Source organism: Oncorhynchus gorbuscha, linkage group LG01, assembly GCF_021184085.1.
Source record: "Oncorhynchus gorbuscha isolate QuinsamMale2020 ecotype Even-year linkage group LG01, OgorEven_v1.0, whole genome shotgun sequence".
Lineage (NCBI taxonomy): Eukaryota > Metazoa > Chordata > Actinopteri > Salmoniformes > Salmonidae > Oncorhynchus > Oncorhynchus gorbuscha.
In genome coordinates, this window is record NC_060173.1 from 63363490 (window position 1) to 63387079 (window position 23590).

At 43.8% G+C, this 23590-nt stretch overlaps 1 protein-coding gene across 1 annotated transcript in view; it reads left to right on the plus strand.

The window, feature by feature from the left end:
* Positions 1-1356: 1356 nt before the first annotated feature.
* LOC124041030 (membrane-associated guanylate kinase, WW and PDZ domain-containing protein 2-like) overlaps positions 1357-23590 on the plus strand; it is a 196537-nt gene continuing 174303 nt past the window's right edge. Inside the window, exon 1 of the mRNA XM_046358192.1 lies at positions 1357-1654. Within this exon, the coding sequence (XP_046214148.1) occupies positions 1357-1654 (298 nt within the window). The remainder of the gene's footprint in view (positions 1655-23590) is intronic.

A 23590-nucleotide genomic window follows, 5' to 3' on the forward strand; every position in this document is an offset into this window, starting at 1 on the left:
CATCAGAGATACACTCCCTTCTACTTGACTAAACACAGATTAAGTCTCTGTGCCTGTGTGTCTGTGTGTCTGTGTGTATGTATTCTCTACAACATCCGCAGAGTACGACCCTGCCTCACACAGGAAGCGGCGCATGTCCTAATCCAGGCACTTGTCATCTCCCGTCTGGATTACTGCAACTCGCTGTTGGCTGGGCTCCCTGCCTGTGCCATTAAACCCCTACAACTCATCCAGAACGCCGCAGCCCGTCTAGTGTTCAACCTTCCCAAGTTCTCTCACGTCACCCCGCTCCTCCGCTCTCTCCACTGGCTTCCAGTTGAAGCTCGCATCCGCTACAAGACCATGGTGCTTGCCTACGGAGCTGTGAGGGGAACGGCACCTCAGTACCTCCAGGCTCTGATCAGGCCTTACACCCAAATAAGGGCACTGCGTTCATCCACCTCTGGCCTGCTCGCCTCCCTACCACTGAGGAAGTACAGTTCACGCTCAGCCCAGTCAAAACTGTTCGCTGCTCTGGCTCCCCAATGGTGGAACAAACTCCCTCACGACGCCAGGACAGCGGAGTCAATCACCACCTTCCGGAGTCACCTGAAACCCCACCTCTTTAAGGAATACCTAGGATAGGATAAAGTAATCCTTCTCACCCCCCCCCCCCTTAAAATATTTAGATGCACTATTGTAAAGTGGTTGTTCCACTGGATGTCATAAGGTGAATGCACCAATTTGTAAGTCGCTCTGGATAAGAGCGTCTGCTAAATGACTTAAATGTAAATGTTAAATGTATTCTGCCTATTGGAGGCAAGTCAGACAACTGACATTCGATGCTTGTTTTGCTCTTAGACTACTGCAATAGCATAATAATACATGGAAAAAGCTTGCAGTGGGGGGCAAACAAAATAAACAATTTGATGCCATTTATAAGTGATGCTTTCGCTTTAAATTTGTGTGTGATCAGTCTCAGCTGGTCTATGCGCTCTGAGCGATCTGGTGGTGCAGACTAAAGAACATACCTTTGCGCATCCTTTCATTTTTACTTTCCATCCCTCCTCTACGAACCTGAATTGGAAGCATTAATCTCCCCTCCTCCAGACTTCACATCCGGGTCACCCACTAGTAGCCTATCTCCTGTGTCGTGCCTGTGTGTGTGTGACAGCGTAGTTCTCCACCCAACTGTACTGAAGACCTCTACCCTAATATGCTGCATGCTAGATGGATACTATGCCTGGCATGTGTCGGTGATGGAGCTACCCTCGGAGCTCTGAGCTGGTGAGAGCCGAGACCTGCATGACACACACAGGCAGGGATGAGACATAGACTATGGGATAGGCACCCCGGATTGATAATACTAGCTCAATGATGTCCAATAGCCTGAAGAAGAAAAATCACTGGACCAACAAAGTCCACGAAGCGGTTGTCATCAGGAGCAAAGAAGGGGAATTTGGCTTCGAGCTGAAGGGGGGCGCGGAGATTGGGCAGTTCCCCTACTTCGGGGAGGTGAAACAAGGCAAAGCGGCTGTCCAGAGCGGAAAGCTGGCTCAGAGTGAGTTGCTGCTGGAGGTCAACAGCACAGCGGTGGCTGGGCTCACCACCCGAGATGTTCTGGCCGTCATCAAACACTGCAAAGACCCGGTCCACTTCAAGTGTGTCAAACAAGGTGAGGTATGCCAGACAGTGGGGTAAAGGCGCAAAAGTTAAACATTGAACGAGTGTGAGTGCGCCGCCGCCGCCTTCAAAATATAAGGACCTGCCTGTCTGGTTGTAGCCTATTTTATGTCTGTCTGCTCATCAGAAATAACCTATCTCTATGTCATCAATGGGTGGGGCTATTGTAAACTATGTCACTCAAAACTGCAAGGGTGAAATCGTGGTGTAGATATTGGGGAGGGGTATTTTGAGTGGCATATGGAGGGATATTTGAAAACACATTATAAGTGGAAGGATATGTTGTCACCATCATTAATGAAGGCATTTCTAGGCAAATATTAAGAAGACAAAATATGAAGACTGCGTTGTATTTTAATAATACAGATGCATATCTATTCATATTAAGAAGACACAGATGAAGACTCCGTTTTATTATAATGATGCACAAAAATATTTACAAATAAAATAGTTCCTGCAATTCTACAGTTTGACATGACTTTATGGTATAAAAACACTATAAGTGGAAGGATAAGTCACCGTCAATGAATGTATTTAAAGGAAAATATTAAGAAGACAGACAAGATGAAGACTGAGTATAATGATGGACATGAATATTTATATAGGATATAATTTACTAAAATGATCATACATTTGAGTATCAAGTTTTGTAGTTAGGGTTAGGGTTAGGGTTAGGGCTACATAGATTGCAGGTGGAAAACATGCACTTGAGGGGCTGAGCTAAAATATACCTTCCAGTTTATTTAGAGTTTTGATATTCAGTCTAACAAACAGATGTCGTTTAAGACAATAGTTAAAGTGGCTTCAAGATATTTCACTTAGGGTTCAGGGTGGTCTGAGTTTAACTAAGGAGAGAGCGAGACCATTGCTTTTTGTACTTTAACAATTTGCACATCGTAAAACACTGTACATTTCCTTAATATGAAATTAGAACATTAGTGTGTGTGTGCCAGAGGAGAGTCTCCATTGAAGCTGTAAATAAGTCCAGGAGTAATATTTGACATACTATTACTAAAGCTTGAGGGTTGATGTAGTCTGAAGGTGTCTGACAGAGCCTGGACTTGACCTTTCTAGGAGGCAGACAGTGGCTGGGCTCTGAATGTGGTTTAAAGGTCTGGACTTTGATGGAGGCAGACATTTTCTGGGCTCTGAATGCTGCTGACAGAGACTGGACTGGACTAAACTTGGAAGAAGGCAGGCAGTGGCTGGGCTCTGGGGGTGGCCGACAGAGACTGGATATCTCTAGGAGGCAGACAGGAGCTGGACTCTGAAGATGGCTGACAGAGACTGCACTAAACTTGGCTGGTTGAATTTGATGGAGGCAGACATTATTTGTTTCCATCTTCAACATCAGTAAAATATACACCTTGACAAGGACCACAGTTTTAGTTTTATTTTTAGATAATTAACTTCTTTGGGGTAGGGGGCAGCATTTTCACGTCCGGATGAAAAGTGTGCCCAGAGTAAACTGCCTGCTACTCAGGCCCAGATGCTAGGATATGCATATTAGTAGTAGAATTGGAAAGAAAACACTCCAAAGCTTCTAAAACGGTTTGATTGATGTCTGTGAGTAATAACAGAACTCACATGGCAGGTAAAAACCTGAGAAGAAATCCAACCAGGAAGTGGGAAATCTGAGGGTTGTAGGTTTTCAAGTTTTAGCCTATCCAATATACAGTGTCTGTATATTGCACTTCCGAAGGCTTCCACGAGATGTTGACAGTCTTTCGAACCTTGTTTCAGGCTTCAACTGTGAATTGGGAGAGAATGAGAGCTGATTGAGTCATGGGTCTGTCAGAAGGCCATGTGCTCAGTCAGGCGCACGCCCGTGAGAGTTAGCTTTCTAAAGACAAAGGAATTCTCTGGTTGAAACATTATTGAAGATTTATGATAAAAACATCCTAAAGATTGATTATATACATCGTTTGACATGTTTCTACAAACTGTAGTATAACTTTTTTGACTTTGTCTGGACCTAGTGCCTGCGCATTTGAATTACTGTACTAAATGCGCGAGCAAAAAAAAGGAGGTATTTGGACATTATCGAACAAAACTAACATTTATTGTGGAACTGGGATTCATGGGAGTGCATTTTTATGAAGATCATCAAAGGTAAGTTAATATTTTCAATGCTATTTCGGACTTTTGTTGACTCCATAACATGCATGGCGGGAATCTGTATGGCTTGTTTTGGTCTCTGAGCGCTTTACTCAGATTATTCCATGGTGTGCTTTTTCCGTAAATATATATTTTTTAAATCTGTCACAGCGGTGGCATTAATGAGAAGTATATCTTTAAGTCCATGCTTACCAGTTGTATTTTCCTCAACATTTATGATGAGTATTTCTGTATATTGACGTGGCTCTCTGCACTTTCACCTGGATGTTTTGGAGGCTAAACATAACAACGCGCCAATGTAAACTGAGATTTTTGGATATAAATATTAACTTTATCGAACAAAACATACATGTATTGTGTAACATGAAGTCCTATGAGTGCCATATGATGAAGATCCTCAAAGGTTAGTGATTCATTTTATCTCTATTTCTGCTTTTTGTGTCTCCTCTCTTTGGCTGGAAAAATGGCTGTGTTCTTTTGTGACTAGGTACTGACCTAACATAATTGCATGGTATGCTTTTGTCGTAAAGCCTTTTTGAAATCGGACACTGTGGTGGGATTAACAACAAGTTTATCTTTAAATACATGTATGTTTGAGGAATTTTAATTATGAGATTTCTGTTGTTTGATTTTGGTGCCCTGCACTTTCACTGGATTTTGGTCAGGTGGGACGATAGCATCCCACATACCCTAGAGGGGTTAATCTCACTCATCTGTAGATTAACACTGATGCTACACCTGTCTGCGCTGACATCACTTTCTTGTCTGTCACTTGATCGTGGACAGCTCCTTTGGAATGAGGGCCGAGCATTCATTCATATCGACGGGGCTGTAGGGGAGCGGGTTAAGAGTTTCAAGTTCCTTTGTGTACACTTCACCAAACTATCATGGTCCTAACACATCAAGACAGTCGCGATGAGGGCATGACAATGCTTATACCCCCCCTGGAGACTGAAAAAAGTTATACAGCTGCACCATCGAGAGCCTCTTGACAGATTGCATATGGTATGGCAGCTGCTCGGCATTCGACTGCAAGGCACTACAGAAGGAAGTGCATATGGCCCAGTACATCACTGTGGCCAAGCTTCTTGCCATCCGGGAGCTTTATACCAGGCAGTGTCAGAGGAAGGCCCTAAAAATGGTCAAAGACTCCAGCCTCCCTAGTTATATAGTTATAGACTGTTCTTTCTGCTGCCGCACGGCAAGCAATGTCGGAGAGCAAAGTCTAGGTCCAAAAGGCTCATTAACAAGCCATGAGACTGCTGAACAGGTAATGAAATGGCTACCAAGGCTATTTAAATTGACTCCCTTTTTTACGCTGCTGCAATTAGCTGTTTAATATATATGCATACTGATTTTACCACTACCTACATGTACAGTGGGGCAAAAAAATATTTAGTCAGCAGATCAACACTGCTGCTGCCCCTGCCTGCACTGACATCATTCTCTTCACTGTCACTTGCTCCCGATCACAGCAGACATGGATATATACAGTGACCCAGACAGAGACAGTGAACAATTAAGTTTACTTTACAGGACACATTTACTGTGAGTTCAGCAATCACATATAACTAGGACTACATTTTTTATTTAACCAGGCAAGTCAGTTAAGACCAAATTCTTATTTACAATGACGGCCTACCTCGGCCAAACCCTAACCCTGACGATGTTGGTTCAATTGTGCGCCGCCCTATGGGGTTCCCAACCACGGCCGGCTTTGATACAGCCTGGAATCGAACCAAGGTCTGTAGCGACGCCTCTAGTACTGAGACTGCTACGCGACATGAATCATACAAGTTGGTAAATTACTTGACCAAACAGTTTCCATCCCCCACGGAACTTCTGTCTTCCACTGAGTTCACAGTGTGCACTGCTCAGTGGGATAGAAGATCCAGCTCAGTGGGACAGAAATTCCGAGGGGGGATGGTCATGCTGCTAACTTTTCTTTTCGGTTGCCCAAAGACAATGCGGATACCTGGTCCCTTTCTTTTACCTGGCGGTGGCATGTCGAGTCGGACTAGGCTGAGACTCACTACTCACTCACACTGTGAATAAAATAACGTAGCTTGTAACCTTGTCCCAAGGCTCGAAATCCTGGCACATAGAGCATGGTAACACTATGCCTACAGCCCTGCATAGCGATAAAATCTGACTGTTGTTTTAACACAGCCAGATCAACAGTCGGGGAAATAGCATATACAGTGCCTTCAAAAAGCATCCAGACCCCTTGACTTTTTCCATTTTTTGTTAGGTTACAGCGTTATTCAAAAATAGATTCAATTGTTTTATTCCTTCATCAGTCTACACACAATACCCCATAATGACAAAGCAAAAACAGGTTTTTATAAATTGAGCTAAAAATGGAATTATCACTCCTTTCAGGAAAGTAGGCATATGTCGTGTGTCACTTCTTGACAGCAGAGCCATTTAAACGTAAACCTATTTTTATTTATTTTAAAAAGTCTATGCGTTTGTTTTTGTTAAATTAGGTGCCCAGTTGGTTTATCCAAGGACAAAGTCAGCAACCTTTCTGCTAGCCTAGATTGATTGAGATAATGAGTGGGCTGGACATGCCGAGAGATGGTTTGGATTGGTCTGCCATCAGCCATGCTGCTGTCTATAACATGAGCAGTATGTGTAGGTAATCCTTTCTAACGTGGCTTTTTTGAAAGATATGAAGTAGTAAAACTGCATAAGTGTTGCTCTCCACTTTCTGGTGGACCGCATTTTGATATCAGTGGAATTCGAGTATGACAGCTAAGATGGAGAAAATTCTGCCATTTGATTGTGAATATGCAGACGGAGTCAAAAAGAGAACACACAGAAGGCTGTTGTATAAAACACCTGTCTCTGAATTACATCTTCAAACTAAAGGCAACCATGGCATCCGTGACAGGGAGGGAGAAGCGTCCATTTTCAGATATTACACGTTCCAATTTTTGGCAGAAAGTCATTTTCATTTCAAGTTAAAGTGTACTGTTAGCTAGGTAGCTAATGTTACGTGTATGTAGTAATATTATTCATATCTCAGAGACAGCTAGCTAACATTGAACCTGGTTGGTTAGCTACCTGCAGATTCATGCAGGGTAGTAACGTTATGAGTTGTGATTATGGTTCATTGTTTACCTAGCTGTCTGAACAAAAGACTTCACTGTGCAAGTAACTATTTCAGTAGAATGTTTATTATGTCACTGCTACAACTGTCGATAGACGCAGCTGGTAAATTCACTCTGGCTATCTACTCCGATTTCAGAGCACTCTCTAAATTGTTGCCAGCAGCACAGTTGCAGTCACCAATGCTCTGGATAAAATAACATAGCCTAACCAGCTCTGCTAGCGTGTGTAAAATGGTCAGTGAGCTGTTCTCTCATTTGTGTCTGGAAGTAGCTAGCAAGCTAGCCAACGTTAGCCAGTTAGCTTGGGTGCTTGACTGCTGTTGTTAAAGCCAGAATGCTACTCCTCGGCCAGAGCACCCAGTGTATGCTCTGAACACTTCGAGTGAAAGGCTCTGAATTCACAAATGGACAATCTGACAACATAGAGCACACTCTGGCACTCCAGATTAAATTTACGAACACACCTGTAGTATAAACCAGTGTTTAGTCTTGATATCTTTGGTTGTTTAGTTCATAGCCTCACATGTGAATCCTTAAAGCTTAAGAGGGTGTGAACAATGCTGAATGGTTGTAGACAAAAAATAGGCAATTTTCTCAAAAGTGTATCAACTTTTAGAGCAAAATTACTCTCCCACTATTCATCAACTGTAGTGTATGATATACCATTTTCTAGCTCTGAGTCTTTACTTTCATCTAATTGAAAATAAACCATTTAAAATTTTGCTACATGAGACCGATCGAGCCGGTCAATAACATCTCATTTTAGTGTCTAAACCTCATCAATAAGCTCATTAACAACTAAGTGGTTGCTGTAATAGTGCTGTGCTTATGTGTAAAACCTGATTGGTTTACATTCAAAATATTTTTCTCAGATGAGAAAAGTTGTACATTTACCAACGATTCAAGAATCGTTTTGACTATCATTTCTTGGATCATTCAGCAAATTGACCCTATCAGCATCCAGCCCAATATAACTGTAAATAGGATTAGAAGTTATTTGAAAAATGCATGTATCAATTATGACAATTTTTCCGTAATATGGTTACTGGCTGAATTAATTTGTTGTGGCATAGAGGAGGACACAGAACCCTTCAGGGATGTGAGATGCATAACATGTTTAGCATCTCCAGGTCTCCGCACATACAAGCCATTGATGCGCGCCTTTAGAACATCTACATTTCAAGATGTCTAATAAATCAATTTAATATACGCAATCACAATAAATCCATTATTTATTTTAGGTAGGTTTAAAGAAGCATTATGATATGGAGAAAATGTATTTCAGAAGCACAGAATATGAGTCGGCCTACTGTATGTTGTCATGACCGGCCTGTGAGGATCAGGTTACAGTGGATCACAGTTCTAGAGTGCCCAAGGAAGAGATTACAGCCCAAAACTACAAATCATCAAATAAATTGACTTTGGGACATTATATTTTATCAGCCAAAATGGTGGTAGCAATGATAGATGGAATATGAAAATAAATGTCGATTTTGTGATGTCATAAAGTTAGATAAAGACGTTATAACAAAAACATTGTAACTTGAAGAGTTTTCATAATGTGTACAGTGGGGCAAAAAAGTATTTAGTCAGCCACCAATTGTGCAAGTTCTCCCACTTAAAAAGATGAGAGAGGCCTGTAATTTTCATCATAGGAACACTTCAAATATGACAGACAAAATCAGAAAAAAATCCAGAAAATCACATTGTAGGATTTTTAATGAATTTATTTGCAAATTATGGTGGAAAATAAGTGTTACTGAGTTAGTTGTTACACGATTAATTTAGTCGCGTAATAATGAACATAGTTATTATTCGATAAATAGCATGTCATCACATTAACGATAGCAACGTCATGACAATGTTATCTGGCTATCCGCCATGCCATAGGCTTTTCCAAATGGCGACAACTTTCCTGACAGTTACATTTTCACTCATCCCCGGTAGGCTACTCCAGATATTTCACTCCACACATCAACCACTGTTTGAGGAACATGCAGCCTCTTGCTCCAGGTGATATTCTGCCCGAACTCTGTATGCCATGGCCTTTCCAACCCTGTTTCTGCAGCTACCCAGCACTTCATTTGGGAAACCAAGTGAACTCTGTTTGGAAACATTGATGGTAACATGTTTCCACAACAAAACATATTTCATTAAAATGTTGACAGCCCTTCTCTGTGCGTGCTCGAGGAAGGAATGAAGGAAATAGGGGAGGAGATGGAAATGCACAGGGGTGACATACTCTGAAGCTAAAGGTTAATGTATCAGCCTATTAATTATGAAAATATAGGCAATTCAAAACCAAATTCCCTATAATTGTAGGCTTACTCTGTTAGACGCCCACCCTGCACAGTCAATGAACCATCAATGAAGCATCGCCTAGGCCTATACATTCTCTCCCAGACTCGTGGATATGAAGTTTGGAGCATAGAATAAGGTAACCAGTCCATCTGGTATGCATAATAGTCAACACTCAGAAGTGATTACTAGAATTTGTTTAATTTTGCTATATAGGCTAGACCAATTATGTACCAAAGATCTTAAATCAGGTTTTTAAAAATGTTTTTCTACCATGCGTAATAGGCTATGTATTGTATAACCGTGCAGGGGTGGGCAATTCCAGTCCTTGACTGGAGGGACTGATTTGGTGTCATAGTTTTTCCCCAGTACCAGCTAACACACCTGACTCCAATAATCACTTAATCATGATCTTCAGATTGGAATGCAATTTTATTAATCAGCTGTGTTTGCTAGCATGGAGAAAAAGTGACACCAATCAGGCTCTCAAGGACTGGAGTTTCCCAACCCTGCATAACGGCACAATTAATATTTTAATTCTGTTTTTTGGGTGGGTGGGGGCTCATATGTAGGCCTGTGCTATCCATAAGCTTTAATATACCACTAACGCATGTCCAGAGTGCATTAAAGGAGATTAACATGACTCAATGGTCACATGAAATTTTACTGCGGTCATGACTCATGACTGCTGGTGTGGCGGTAATACAGTCACCACAGCCCTAGCCTCTGTTCCTCCTGTCTGGTCTCCCACTGTGCAGTACCATTGTAATCCTCCTGCCATAGAGATAGAGTGAAGCCCTGTATGAAGGTGGTCTGACACACACTCAAGGCTCACTGAGAAATCATCTAGAAGAATCCACTCGCTCAGCTAGTACGAGGCTACACGCATGCACGCACAGATAGTAGCAGGGTGCTCTTTCTATAGCTCACTTCAATGAGACTGAAGGCTTAATGGAGGGTGATGCCAGAACTGTGTGTGTGTGTAGTTGTGTGGATGGTTCTGTGGTTGTGAGACATAAATAAATGTGGCTTCTAGGTACTCCATTGGCAGGACCAACACACACACACACACACACAAAGGCTTGCTCCCAGAGGGAGTGTAGCGCTCATGTTGTGTGCCGCTAGTACATCCAGCATTGCTGTTGAGCATTGCTTTGATGTCAACCTCTGTCCTTGGCCTGACCTCCACTTAATGACAGAGGAGAGGCTCAGACAGACATCTGCCTAGGCTTGGGCAGTTTAACTTACATACCGTATACCGGGGTATTTGGAAATAGTCATGGGGTGGTTTTTCAATACCGTTGAAACAATTTTCTTGAAGTTTTTCAACACAATGTTATATTTATAGCTACGTTTTAAGTAAATACCTGCAGTCAACTTGTGCAATACAGAGATAAAGCAGATTGCATTCTTCATTTCAACTGTCAAATTATTTTACATTATGTAGTTCTCCAGAACATTTGAGCCAGTCACGTGTTTGTTTGTAAATAGCACAACGGGCGAAAGCGGGAGCAGGTGAGTCCAGTTGTGTATTGACAGGGGTTGTAATTTTATGTTGAAAGTAAACGCTCTATTGGAGAAAAAAAAAATACTGATCAGGGACGTGTAACTATAATTGTCCTTCACCGAAAATACCTTAGTGCTACATTTCTGCTCAGCATCAAACACATTTTGTGCTTCAGCTGCATTTCTCCACTCAGATGAGGACTCACAATTAGGAATTATATTTCTGCAGAGGGAGAGGGGCAGAAATAGATGGGTCAGAGAGTGTGTGTGGGGGGGGGGGGTTGGGCAGAGAGAGAAAGAGGAGCATAAAGACTTAAAGACTTAAACAGGAAGGAGATGAGGGGAAGAAATAGAGAAGACTTGAATGGGGGAAAGTAGAGAATGTGTGTGTGTGTAGGCTCTGCTCTAATTTATGTGCTCTCTGACTCAAGGAGTTGGAAAATGGTATTTGAGGATTTTTTTCTAAAAAAAAAATTTATACAGTACCATTTGAAAAGTTTGGACACCAACTCATTCAAGGGTTTTTCTTTATTTTTACAATTTTCCACGTTGTCAAATAATAGTGAAGACATCAAAACTAGGAAAAAACACATGTAGAATCATGTAGTAACCATGGAAGTGTTAAACAAAAATATATTTTACATTTTAGATTCTTCAAAGTAGATATCCTTTTCCTTGATGAAAGCTTTGCACACTCTTGGCATTCTCTCAACCAGCTTTATGTGGTAGTCACCTGGAATGTATTTCAATTAACAGGTGTGCCTTGTTAAAAGTTAATTTGTGGCATTTCTTTCCTTCTTAATGTGTTTGAGCCACTCAGTTGTCAGGTTGTCACCCGGAATGCTTTTCCAACAGTCTTGAAGGAGTTCCCACATATTCTGATAACTTGTTGGCTGCTTTTCCTTCACTCTGTGGTCCAACTCATTCCAAACCATCTCAATTGGGTTGAGGTCGGGTGGTTGTGGATGCCAGGTCATCTGAAGCAGCACTCCATCATCTTTGTTGGTCAAGTAGCCCTTACACAGCCTGGAGGAGTGTTTTGGGTCATTGTCCTGTTGAAAATAAATGATAGTCCCACTAAGCGCAAAACAGGTGGGATGGCATATTGCTGCAGAATGCTGTGGTAGCCATGCTGGTTAAGTGTGCCTTGAATTCAAAATAAATCACAGACAGTGTCACCAGTAAAGCACCCCCATACCACCTTCTCCATGCTTCATGGTGGGAACCACACATGCGGAGATCATCTGTTCACCTACTCTGTGTCTTACAAAGTCACGGCAGTTGGTACTAAATATGAAAAATGTGGACTTAGCAGACCAAAGGACAGATTTCCACCGGTCTAATGTCCATTGCTCATGTTTCTTGGCCCAAGCAAGTATCTTCCTCTTATTGGGGTACTTTAGTAGTGGTTTCTTTGTAGACACTTTACCATGAAGGCCTGATTCAAGTAGTCTCCTCTGAACAGTTGATGTTGAGATATGTCTGTTACTTGAACTCTGAAAACATTTTTTGTGCTGTAATTTGAGGTGCAGTAATTGCCGATTTCTGAGGCTGGTAACTCTAATGAACTTATCCTCTGCAGTAGAGGTAACTCTGGGTCTTCCTGTCCTGTCGCTGTCCTCATGAGAGCCAGTTTCATCGTAGCACTTGATGAAAAGTAATGATGAACTGTCATTTCTGTTTGCTTATTTGAGCTGTATACCACTCCGGCCTTGTCACAACACAACTGAGTGGCTCAAACACATTAAGAAGGAAAGAAACTTTTTACAAGGCACACCTGTTAATTGAAATACATTCCAGGTGACTACCACATAAAGCTGGTTGAGAGAATGCCAAGAATGTGCAAAGATTTCATCAAGGCAAGGGGTGGCTATGTGATGAATCTCAAATATAGAATATATTTTGATTTCCTTAACACTTTTTTTGATTCTACATGATGCCATATGTGTTATTTCATTGTTTTGATGTCTTCACTATTATTCAACAATGTAGAAAGTAATAAAAATAAAGAAAAACCCTTGATTGAGTAGGTCTGTCCAAACTTTTGAGTGGTACTGTGTATCTTTTTATACTGACGGGGTTTTAAAATTCAAAATCAAATAGCAAAATTATTCTTGGTATGAACTTTAATTTGAACTTAAAACAATTCCATTGCGAGGGGTGTGTACTGGCGGCAGAGAACACAGGAGAGCAAAAACAGTGTTTCCAAATGGCGCAGCAAATTCTTTTTTTTAAACACAACAATCAAATAATGGGTACATAACCCGATGCACACCAGGACAGACGTGCACAAGCACTTACAATAAACAATCACCGACAAGGACAGGAGGAAACATAAACCCTCACATCCTTAGCCAAGGTAGGCCACCGGTACATCCCGCTTAAACAGAGCACTGTCCGACTGATTCCAAGATGACCAGAGGAGGGTGACATGTGGGCCCAATAGATCAACCGGTCACGAGCAGCAGACAGGACGTACAGACGCCCGGCGGGACACTGGACGGAAGCGGGCTCTGCACGTAACGCCTGCTCAATGTCCATGACCAGCGGAGTGGGATCCATGGGCCACACCGCTGTGTCATACAGCCGGGACAATGCATCTGCCTTAATATTCTGGGAGCCTAGTCTATAGGAAAGGGTAAACACAAAACGGGTGAAAAACATGGCCCACCTTGCCTGGCGAGGGTTCAGTCTCCTCGCCCGGATGTACTCCAGATTGTGGTGGTCAGTCCAGATGAGAAAAGGGTGTCTAGCTCCCTCAAGCCAATGTCTGCACACCTTCAAGGCCTTGGCGACAGCCAACAGCTTCCGGTCCCCCACATCATAGTTTCGCTCCACCGGGCTGAGCTTCTTCGAGAAGAAGGCACAGGGGCGGAGCTTCGGTGGCGTACCGGAGTGCTGAGAGAGCACAGCTCCTATCCCAGCCTCGGATGCGTCCACCTCCACTATAAACGCCAAAGAGGGATCCGGATGGGCCAGCACGGGAGCCGAGGTAAACAGAGCCCTCAGGTGATTTAACCTCTTGAAACTAGGGGGCACTATTTTTAATTTTGGAAAAATAAGTTCCCAAAGTAAACCGCCTATTTCTCAGGACCAGATGCTAGAATATGCATATAATTGACAGCTTAGGATAGAAAACACTCTAACGTTCCCAAAACTGTAAAAATATTGTCTGTGAGTATAACAGAACTGATATTGCAGGCGAAATCCTGAGAAAAATCCAATCAGGAAGTGCCTCTTATTTTGAAACCCCTGTCTTTCTATGCATCCCTATTGCCCATTGAAAGGGATAACAACCATATTCCTTTTTCTGTGGCTTCCCTAAGGTGTCTACAGCCTTTAAACATAATTTCAGGCCTTTATTTTGAAGAATGAGCGTAAACGACTACATTGCGTCAGTTGTCAGCTGAGGGCTCTCAGAGTGATTCTTGCGTAAAAGACAGAGGTAGTCATTTTTCCTCTCACTCCTACTGAAAAGCCAATTGTCCCGGTTGATATATTATCGAATAGATATTTGAAAAACACCTTGAGGATAGATTTTTTTTTTAAGTTGGCATGTTTCTGTCGATATACCCCCCCCCCCTTTAAGATATAGATGCACTATTGTAAAGTGACTGTTCCACTGGATGTCATAAGGTGAATGCACCAATTTGTAAGTCGCTCTGGATAAGAGCGTCTGCTAAATGACTTAAATGTAAATGTAAATTATGGATATAATTTGAATTTTTGGGGGGGGCGTTGTCCTGACCGCTATTTCCGGTGGATTTCCGAACATAACGTGACAAGCAAATGGAGGAATTTTGGGTATAGAAATAATCTTTATGGAACAAAAGGAACATTTGCTGTCTAACTGGGAGTCTCGTCAGTGAAAACATCCGAAGATCATCAAAGGTAACCGGTTAATTTGATTGCTTTTCTGATTTTCGTGACCAAGCTTCCTGCTGCTAGCTGGACATAATGCTATGCTAGGCTATCGATAAATGTACACACACTTGTCTTGCTTTGGCTGTAAAGCATAATTTCAAAATCTGAGATGACAGGGTAATTAACAAAAGGATAAGCTGTGTTTCACTATATTTCACTTGTGATTTCATGAATATGAATATTTTCTAGGAATGTTTTTGGACCGTTGCGCTATGCTAATTAGTGTTGTTGATGACAATTCTCCCGGATCTGGGATGGGTAGTTCCAAGAGGTTTTAAGGCTCTGTCCACCTCAGGTGACCACTGCAAGTGTTACCAGGCCCCCTTTCACCAGTGAGGTAATGGGAGCCGCTACCTCACCAAAACCCCGGATAAACCTCCGACAGTAGTTGGCAAACCTTAAGAACCACTGCACATCCTTTACCGTGGTGGGAGTCGGCCAATTACGCACTCCTGAAATGCGGTCACTCTCTATCTCCACCCCTGAGGTGGAAATGCAATACCCAAGGAAGGAGAAGGATTGTTGGAAGAACAGTCACTTCTCAGCCTTGACGTACAGGTCAGGCTCCAACAGGCGACCAAGCACCCTGCGCACCAGGGACACATGCTCGGCGCGTGTAGCAGAGTATATCAAAATGTCATCAATATACACCACCCTACCCTGCCCATGCAGGTCCCTGAAAATATTGTCTACAAAGGCTTGGAAGACTGATGGCGCATTCATCAACCCGTACGGCATGAAGAGGTACTCATAGTGCGCTGAGGTGGTACTGAAAGCCGTCTTCCTCCCGGATACACACCTGGTTGTAAGCGCTCTAGTTTGGTGAAGAAGTGAGCCCCGTGCATTGACTCAATCACTGTGGCTATGAGCGGTACCGGGTAACTATACCTCATAGTGTTCTGATTCAGACCCCGATAGTCAATACATGGGCACAGACCTCCCTCCTTCTTTTTCACAAAAAAGAAACTCGAGGAGGCAGGTGAAGTGGAGGACCGGATGTACCCCTGATGCAGGGATTTGGAGACATATGTTTCCATAGCCGCCGTCTCCGCCTGTGAGATGGGATACACGTGACTCCTGGTAAGTGCAGCTTCTACCAGGAGATTTATTGCACAATCGCCCCTTCGATGAGGTGGTAATTATGTCGCCTTGTTTTTAGAGACGGTGAGAGACAAATCGGCATATTCAGGGGGAATGCGACCTGGTCTGGACTCTCCACCATTGTAGCACCAACGGAAACCTCTAAACACCTACCTGAGCACCTACCTGAGCACTCTCGTGACCACCCTGTGAGAGCCATCTGTGGCCAAGAAAGAGTGGGGTTATGACAAGCTAACCAGGGTAGGCCCAGCACCACGGGAAATGCAGGAGAGTCCATAAGGACGAGACTAATTCTCTCCCTGTGACCCCCCTGCGTCACCATGCCCAAAAGGAGCTGTGACCTCCCTAATCAACCCTGACCCTAATGGTCGAACGGGGAAAGGCGTGAACGGGGAAAGGCACAGCCACGGTAACAATGGGGATTCCCTAAACTATAGGCTAACGCTCTATCAATACATGAATCGACGAGCGCCTTATGCTGGGAATACCGGGAAAATTTTGGGAAAGTGATATACACAAACATATGTGCAACAGAGGGCTCTGGGTGAGAATAGTGCCGGCTCACCTTAGCCCTGCCTGCTGCCTCATCCCACAGAGGAACCAACCCGGCACCGACCGGCAGTGTGACTTCTGCGGCCACAGATGGTGTTCAAGCTGGAACCCCCTCCACTCTCCCTGTGCACCGCCCGTCCCAGCTCCATGGGTATCGGATAGGGGGTGCAGGAGGTTGGAACCACAAGACCCCGATCAGAACGTCCTCGGGTAGCCAGCAGCTTGTCCAGCCAGATGGACAAGTACACCAGCTGGTCGAACGTGAGGGTGGTGTCTCTGCAGGCCAAGTCCCAATGGACGTCCTCACACAGACTGCAGCGGTCCAGGGCGAACTCCTGGGTGCTCCTCGTCTCCTGCCTCAAATGGAAGAGGTGGTCACCCGCCACTCTACCCTCGGGCGGGTGAAATGGCGGGTGAACTCCTCAAACTGGTCCTACGCCGCATCTCCCTCTCTCCACACAGCGTTGGCCCATCCCAGGGCTTTTCCTGTGAGGCACGAGACGAGGGCGGACACCCTCTCACGGCCCAATGGAGCCGGGTGGACAGTGGCCAGGTATAAGTCCAGTTGAAGAAGGAACCCCTGGGAGTTCGCAGCCTTTCCGTTGTATTCCTGGGGCAGGGAAGGACGAATCCCACTGGGACCAGGAGGAAGAGGGGCGCTCAGAGGAGACCCCGGTTGTGCTGGTGGAGGCGCTGGAAGAACTCCCTGTCTCTCCCAGCGGTCCATAGTCTGAACAATGAGGTCCATGGCAGTGCCAAGATGGTGGGGCATTACTGCGTGCTCCCGGATGCTTTCCTCCACCTACCCGAGGTACCTGCTCTTGCTGACTCCATAGACAGGTCAGTGATTTTGTATGGGGTGCGTACTGGCGGCAGAGAAGTCAATAACAAAACCTAACACTGGAAAACAGAACAATCAAATAATGGGTACATAACACGACGCACACCAGGACAGACGTGCACAACCACTTACAATAAACAATCACCGACAAGGACTTGAGAGGGAACAGAGGGTTAAATTCACCACGTGTAATTGATGGGATTGGAACCGGGTGTGATGGAAGACAAGTAAAAAACAAAGGAAAATGAAAAGAGGATCAGCGATGGCTTTGAACGCCGCCCGAACATGAGAGGGACCAACTTCGGCAGAAGTCGTGACATCTATAAAGCTTAGGAGAACCACCGATTTTATCGGCTGTTGAAATTGCAGAGGAGGTTCGACAGTTTTTGCACTGATGGAGCTAGAGCTTCAGACACCCTCGAGGTCCGGTGATCCAAGTCCAAAGGAGAATCTAAATCCTTGGGAAGGAGTCCGGATAGGTGCTGGGACCTCCGAAAACAGGAGGGCGAAGCTGTTCAACAACTGTATTTGACATAGTAGTACAGGATCTTGATGGAGAGACCTGAGTAGTAGCGCTCACCAGTAGCCCTCCGCTTACTGATGAGCTCTCTTTTACTGGACATGAATTGACAAAATGTCCAGCAATACCGCAATAGAGGCACAGGCGGTTGGTGATCCTCCGTTCCCTCTCCTTAGTCGAGATGCGAATACCTCCCAGCTGCATGGGCTCAGTCTCTGAGCCGGAGGAAGGAGATGGTTGCGATGCGGAGAGGGGAAACACCGTTAACGCGAGCTCTCTTCCACGAGCTCGGTGACCTAGATCTACCCGTCGTTCTATGCGGATGGCGAGTGCAATCAAAGAGTCCACACTGGAAGGAACCTCCCGGGAGAGAATCTCATCCTTAACCTCTGCGTGGAGTCCCTCCAGAAAACGAGCGAGCAGTGCCGGCTCGTTCCAGTCACTAGAGGCAGCAAGAGTGCGAAACTCTATAGAGTAATCCGTTATGGATCGATCACCTTGACATAGGGAAGCCAGGGCCCTAGAAGCCTCCCTACCAAAAACTGAACGATCAAAAACCCGTATCATCTCCTCTTTAAAGTTCAGGTAATTGTTAGAACAATCAGCCCTTGCCTCCCAGATAGCTGTGCCCCACTCTCGAGCCCGGCCAGTAAGGAGTGATATGACGTAAGCAACCCGAGCTCTCTCTCTTGAGTATGTGTTGGGTTGGAGAGAGAACACAATATCACACTGGGTGAGAAAGGAGCGGCACTCAGTGGGCTGCCCGGAGTAACAAGGTGGGTTTATTAACCCTAGGTTCCGGAGACTCGGCAGACCAGGAAGTAGCTGGTGGCACGAGACGAAGACTCTGGAACTGTCCAGAGAAGTCGGAAACCTGAGCGGCCAGGGTCTCAACGGCATGACGAGCAGCAGACAATTCCTGCTCGTGTCTGCCGAGCATAGCTCCCTGGATCTCGACGGCAGTGTTACGAGAATCCGTAGTCGCTGGGTCCATTCTTGGTCGGATCCTTCTGTTATGCAGGTGAATGAGGACCCAAAAGCGACTTAGTGAAAACAGAGTCTTTATTCCAGTAACTGGCAAAAGTATACTCCTGGACAATATAAGAAGAAAACAAAACATGAAAAAACTAAAATCCACTCGTAGTGACGAGGACAGACTGGAGACTCGACCATTGACTGCAGGTTGCCTCGGGAAGGCACCGACCGTAGCAGACTTAGACACCTGCTCACACGCAGCTTCTGAAGGAGACAAGACACGAAAGGGCGAGACAATGACACAGCACAGCGAACATCATATAAGGATCCGACAAGGACAGAAGCGGAAAACAAGGGGAGAAATAGGGACTCTAATCAGAGGACAAAATAGGGGACAGGTGTGAAAAGACTAAATGAGTGAGTTAGGAGAATGAGGAACAGCTGGGAGCAGGAACGGAACGATAGAGAGAGGAGAGAGAGGGAGGGGGAGAGAGAGGGATAGAAAAAGGGAACGAACCTAATAAGACCAGCAGGGGGAAACGAACAGAAGGGAAAGCATAATGACAAGACAATATAAGACAAAACATGACAAGATCAGGGTTGGGTTATAAAAAATACCCGAAACATTGAACATCCCATGGAGCATCATTAAATCCATTATTAAAAAATGGAAAGAATATTGCACCACAACAAACCCGCCAAGAGAGGTCCGCCCACCAGTATTCACAGACCAGGCAAGGAGGGCATTAATCAGAGGTAACAAAGAGACCAAAGTTAACCCTGAAGTAGCTGCAAAGCTCTACAGCGGAGATTTGAGTATCTGTCCATAGGACCACTTTAAGCCGTACACCCCACAGCTTTACGGAAGAGTGGACAGAACAAAGCCATTGCTTAAAGAAATAAATTATCAAACATGTTTGGTGTTTGCTAAAATGCATGTGGGAGACTCCACAAACTTATGGAAGAAGGTACTCTGGTCAGATGAGACTAAAATTGAGCTGTTTGGCCTTCAAGGAAAATGTTATGTTTGGAGCAAACCTAAACCTCCCATCACCCCGAGAACACATCCCCACAGTGAAGCATGGTGGTGGCAGCATCATGCTGTGGGGATGTTTTTCATCGGCAAGGGCTGGGAAACTGGTCAGAATTGACGGAATGATGGATGGCGCTAAATACAGGGAAATTCTTGAGGGAAACCTGTTTCAGTCTTCCAGAAATTTGAGACTGGGATGGAGGTTCACCTTCCAGCAGGACAATGACCCTAAGCATACTGCTAAAGCAACATTCGAGTGGTTTAAGGGGAAGCATTTCAATGGCTTGGAGTGGCAAAAGCCCAGACCGCAATCCAATTGAGAATCTGTGCTGTGACTTAAATATTGTTGTACACCAGCAGAACCCAACCAACTTGAAGGAGCTGGTGCTGTTTTGCCAAAAAGTGTTGCAAAAATCCCAGGGACTAGATGTGCCAAGATTATAGAGACATACCCCAAGAGACTTGCAGCTGTAATTCCTGCAAAAGGTGGCTCTAAGAAAGTATTGACTTTTTTTGGGGGTGAGTAGTTATGCACACTCAGTTTTTAAAAATCTTATTTCTTGTTTGTTTCACAATAAAACATATCTTCAAAATACATATATTTTTATTCCAGGTTGTAAGGCAACAAAATAGGAAAAATGTCAAGGGGGTGAATACCTTCGCAAGCCACTGTAAACTTGTGATAAATGCAAACAGCTCTGTGCCTCAAAGGAGCTACTAGAGGAGAATATGGACTGAAGAGAACGTCTTCCTTTGGCTAAGGAGACTTAAAGACTGACGGCTTTAGCAATTCTAAATGACTGAGGGCAATTCAGGGTGCTCTATGTGACTAGCTCATCTGCAGTAGCTACTGAGAATACTACCTTGGACCACTTTTCCGTATTAACACATCCCACCATCGAGAATCAGATATCTACTGAGTTTTTCTACTCCGTCGAAAGCAAAGTGGAATCGAGTTAGAAATAGGAGAGGTATTTTTGGTTTTTAATAGTATCCTCAATAGCTGTTGCAAAAGCAGCAGCTACTCTTTTTGGGGTCCATACAAAACATGAATCGCAATACAGAACATCAATAGACAAAAACAACTCAAGGACATACTGTAACTATATACATTTGTTTTTAAAGGCACATGTAGCCTAGATATCAATGCACACACACAAACTATCTAGGTCAAATAGGGGAGAGGCGTTGTGCTGCGAGGTGTTGCTTTATCTGTTTTTTTGAAACATGAGATGGAAGGAAGTTCCATGAAATAAGGGCTCTATATAATACTGTACGCTTTCTTGAATTTGTTCTGGATTTCAGAACTGTGAATAAAACTCTGATGGCATGTCTGGTGGGATAAGCTGTGTGTAAGCTAAATATGCAAACAATTTGGGATTTTCAACATATTGTTTCTTATAAAAAGAAGTGATGCAGTCAGTCTCTCCTCAACTCTTAGCCAAGTGAGACTGGCATGCATGGTATTTAAGGCTGATTACAATTAAGAGCAAAACGTGCCGCTCTGTTCTGGGCCAGATGCAGCTTAACTAGCTCTTTACTTGCAGCACTGGACCACAAGACTGGACAATAATCAAGATTTGACAAAACTAGATTCTGCAGAACTTGCTTTTTGGAGTGTGGTGTCAAAAAAGCAGAGCATCTCTTTATTACGGCTAGACATCTCCCCATCTTTACATGGAGAAATTTTATTGCAGTGTCATGTATAAGTTTAAAGTGTCATTTAGATACAAAACAAATTGACAATACTACTTTCATAAGTTACATACCAATAAAGAGACTAGCCTGCTTGACTTACTGGGTCGATAGACGTATTAGCCCGAGCTATATATCACACCTGGCACAAATTGTCTTGTTCTGTTTTTCCTGTCAAGGGGAGTAGTTCAAAGTCCAGAGGGGAGTAGTTCAAAGTTCAGGTACAGGGGGTGGCCTGGGACTAAAATTATTTTGTGAGCCTTGCGGGGGGTCCTGACCTTAAAGATCTCATCCAGGCCTGTATGTTTGACTCCAAGTACCTTGCTCGCTGTGGTGATAATCCTTCTCAGCATATTTCTCTCGCTAACAGTGGCAGTGCCAAACCAACAAACAATACAGAAAGTTCAAATACTCTCAATGAAAGATTTGTAAAACAGAGTCGGTATAGTACAATCAACATTAAAAGATCCAAGCCTTTTGACAAAGTATGGTCTCTGTTGACACTTTTTGTAGGTCAGGTCTGTTACATTTACTCCTCTGAAGCGTATTGTCAAAGAGGACACCCAGATATTTGTGTTTCTCGACAATCTCCTCTACAATCTCTGTTACTGTCTCTGGTTAGCACACACTATATCAAATAAAATCAACGTTTATTTGTCACATGCACAAGTACAGAAGGTGTAAACGGTACAGTGAAATGGTTACTTGTATTGTATCAATAATAAACAAAGTGTCCAGAAAAATTAAAATATATTTTAGAATTATTAGATGATGCCTACCCGACAGACTTGTCTAAATTGAAGGGTCATGTGAAGGAAATGCTATAACCACCCCCCAGCCACATCTAGTCGATGGGTCACTATTGTCTAGACAAGTACACATGTTCATGAAACACAACAGATGGCGGTAATCACCCCTAAGACAGTCGTGAAGAGGGCACGACAAAACCTACAGTATTCCCCCTCAGGAGACTGAAAGGATTTGGCATAGATTCTCAGATCCTCAAAAAGTTATACAGCTGCACCATCGAGAGGTTGCATCACTGCCTGGTACGGCAACGGCTCGGCCTCCGACCGCATGGCACTACGGAGAGTAGTGCGTATGACCCAGTACATCACTGCAGCCAAGCTTTATGCCATCCAGGACCTATATACCAGGCGGTGTCAGAGGACGGCCCTAAAAATTGTCAAAGACTCCAGCCACCCTAGTCATAGGCGGTACCGGATCACCAAGTCTAGATCCAAAAGGCTTCTCGGCAGCTTCTACCTCCCTACTACAAGACTCCTGAACAGCTAATCAAATGGCTACCCAGTCTATTTGCATTGCCACCCCCCCTCTTTTACTCTGCTGCTATTCTCTGTTTATCTATGCATAGTCACTTTAACTCTACCTACATGTACATATTACCTCAATTACCTCGACTAACCGGTGCCCTCGCACATCGACTCTGTACCGGTACCCCCTGTATATAGCATCGCTATTGTTATTTTACTGCTGCTCTTTAAGTATTTGATATCTATTTTTTGCTTAACACATATTTTTCTTAACTGCATTGTTGGTTAATTAAGGGCTTGTAAGTAAGCATTCACGAAGTTCAACACCTGTTCTATTTGGAGCATGTGACAAATAACACATGATTTGATTTGACACGGCTAACTTGATGGGTCATGTAATCATCTGGCAAAATGGAAACTTTTGTTTAGACATGTAGCTAGCTAGCTAAACAATGAACCGGGATAATCCAAACTCATGCTACTACCAATACAAACATTGTCATAGCTATAGTATGAATCTGCAGGTAGCTAAAGCTAACAACTTGGTTCAATTTTAGCTAGCTAACATCAGGCTTTAATTAAAACTAGCAAATCAATTAGTTTCTGATTCAAATAATATTACTACACAGATCATACACATAATGTTAGCTGGTGAGCCAGCAAGCTAACATTTGCTAGCTTGCTAACAGTACACTTTAACGTTCCACTTTCTGACAAAATTAGAAACATATATCTGAAAATGTAGCTAGACTCTTACCCACATACATGAATGAATGCTTCGCTGCAGACTGGAACCAGTTAACTCTGTTTTTACTTTGTAGCTACATCTTATTTGGCCAGCATTGTGTCAAGTCACTCCGGTTCACACTGACCATGAAGTATGCAGAACGTTGCCCAAATCCCTTTTTCCAACTGATCTGTCGATAGCGCCTGCCGAATTCGAAGCTAACGTTGTATCTTTCAAAAATGACGCAG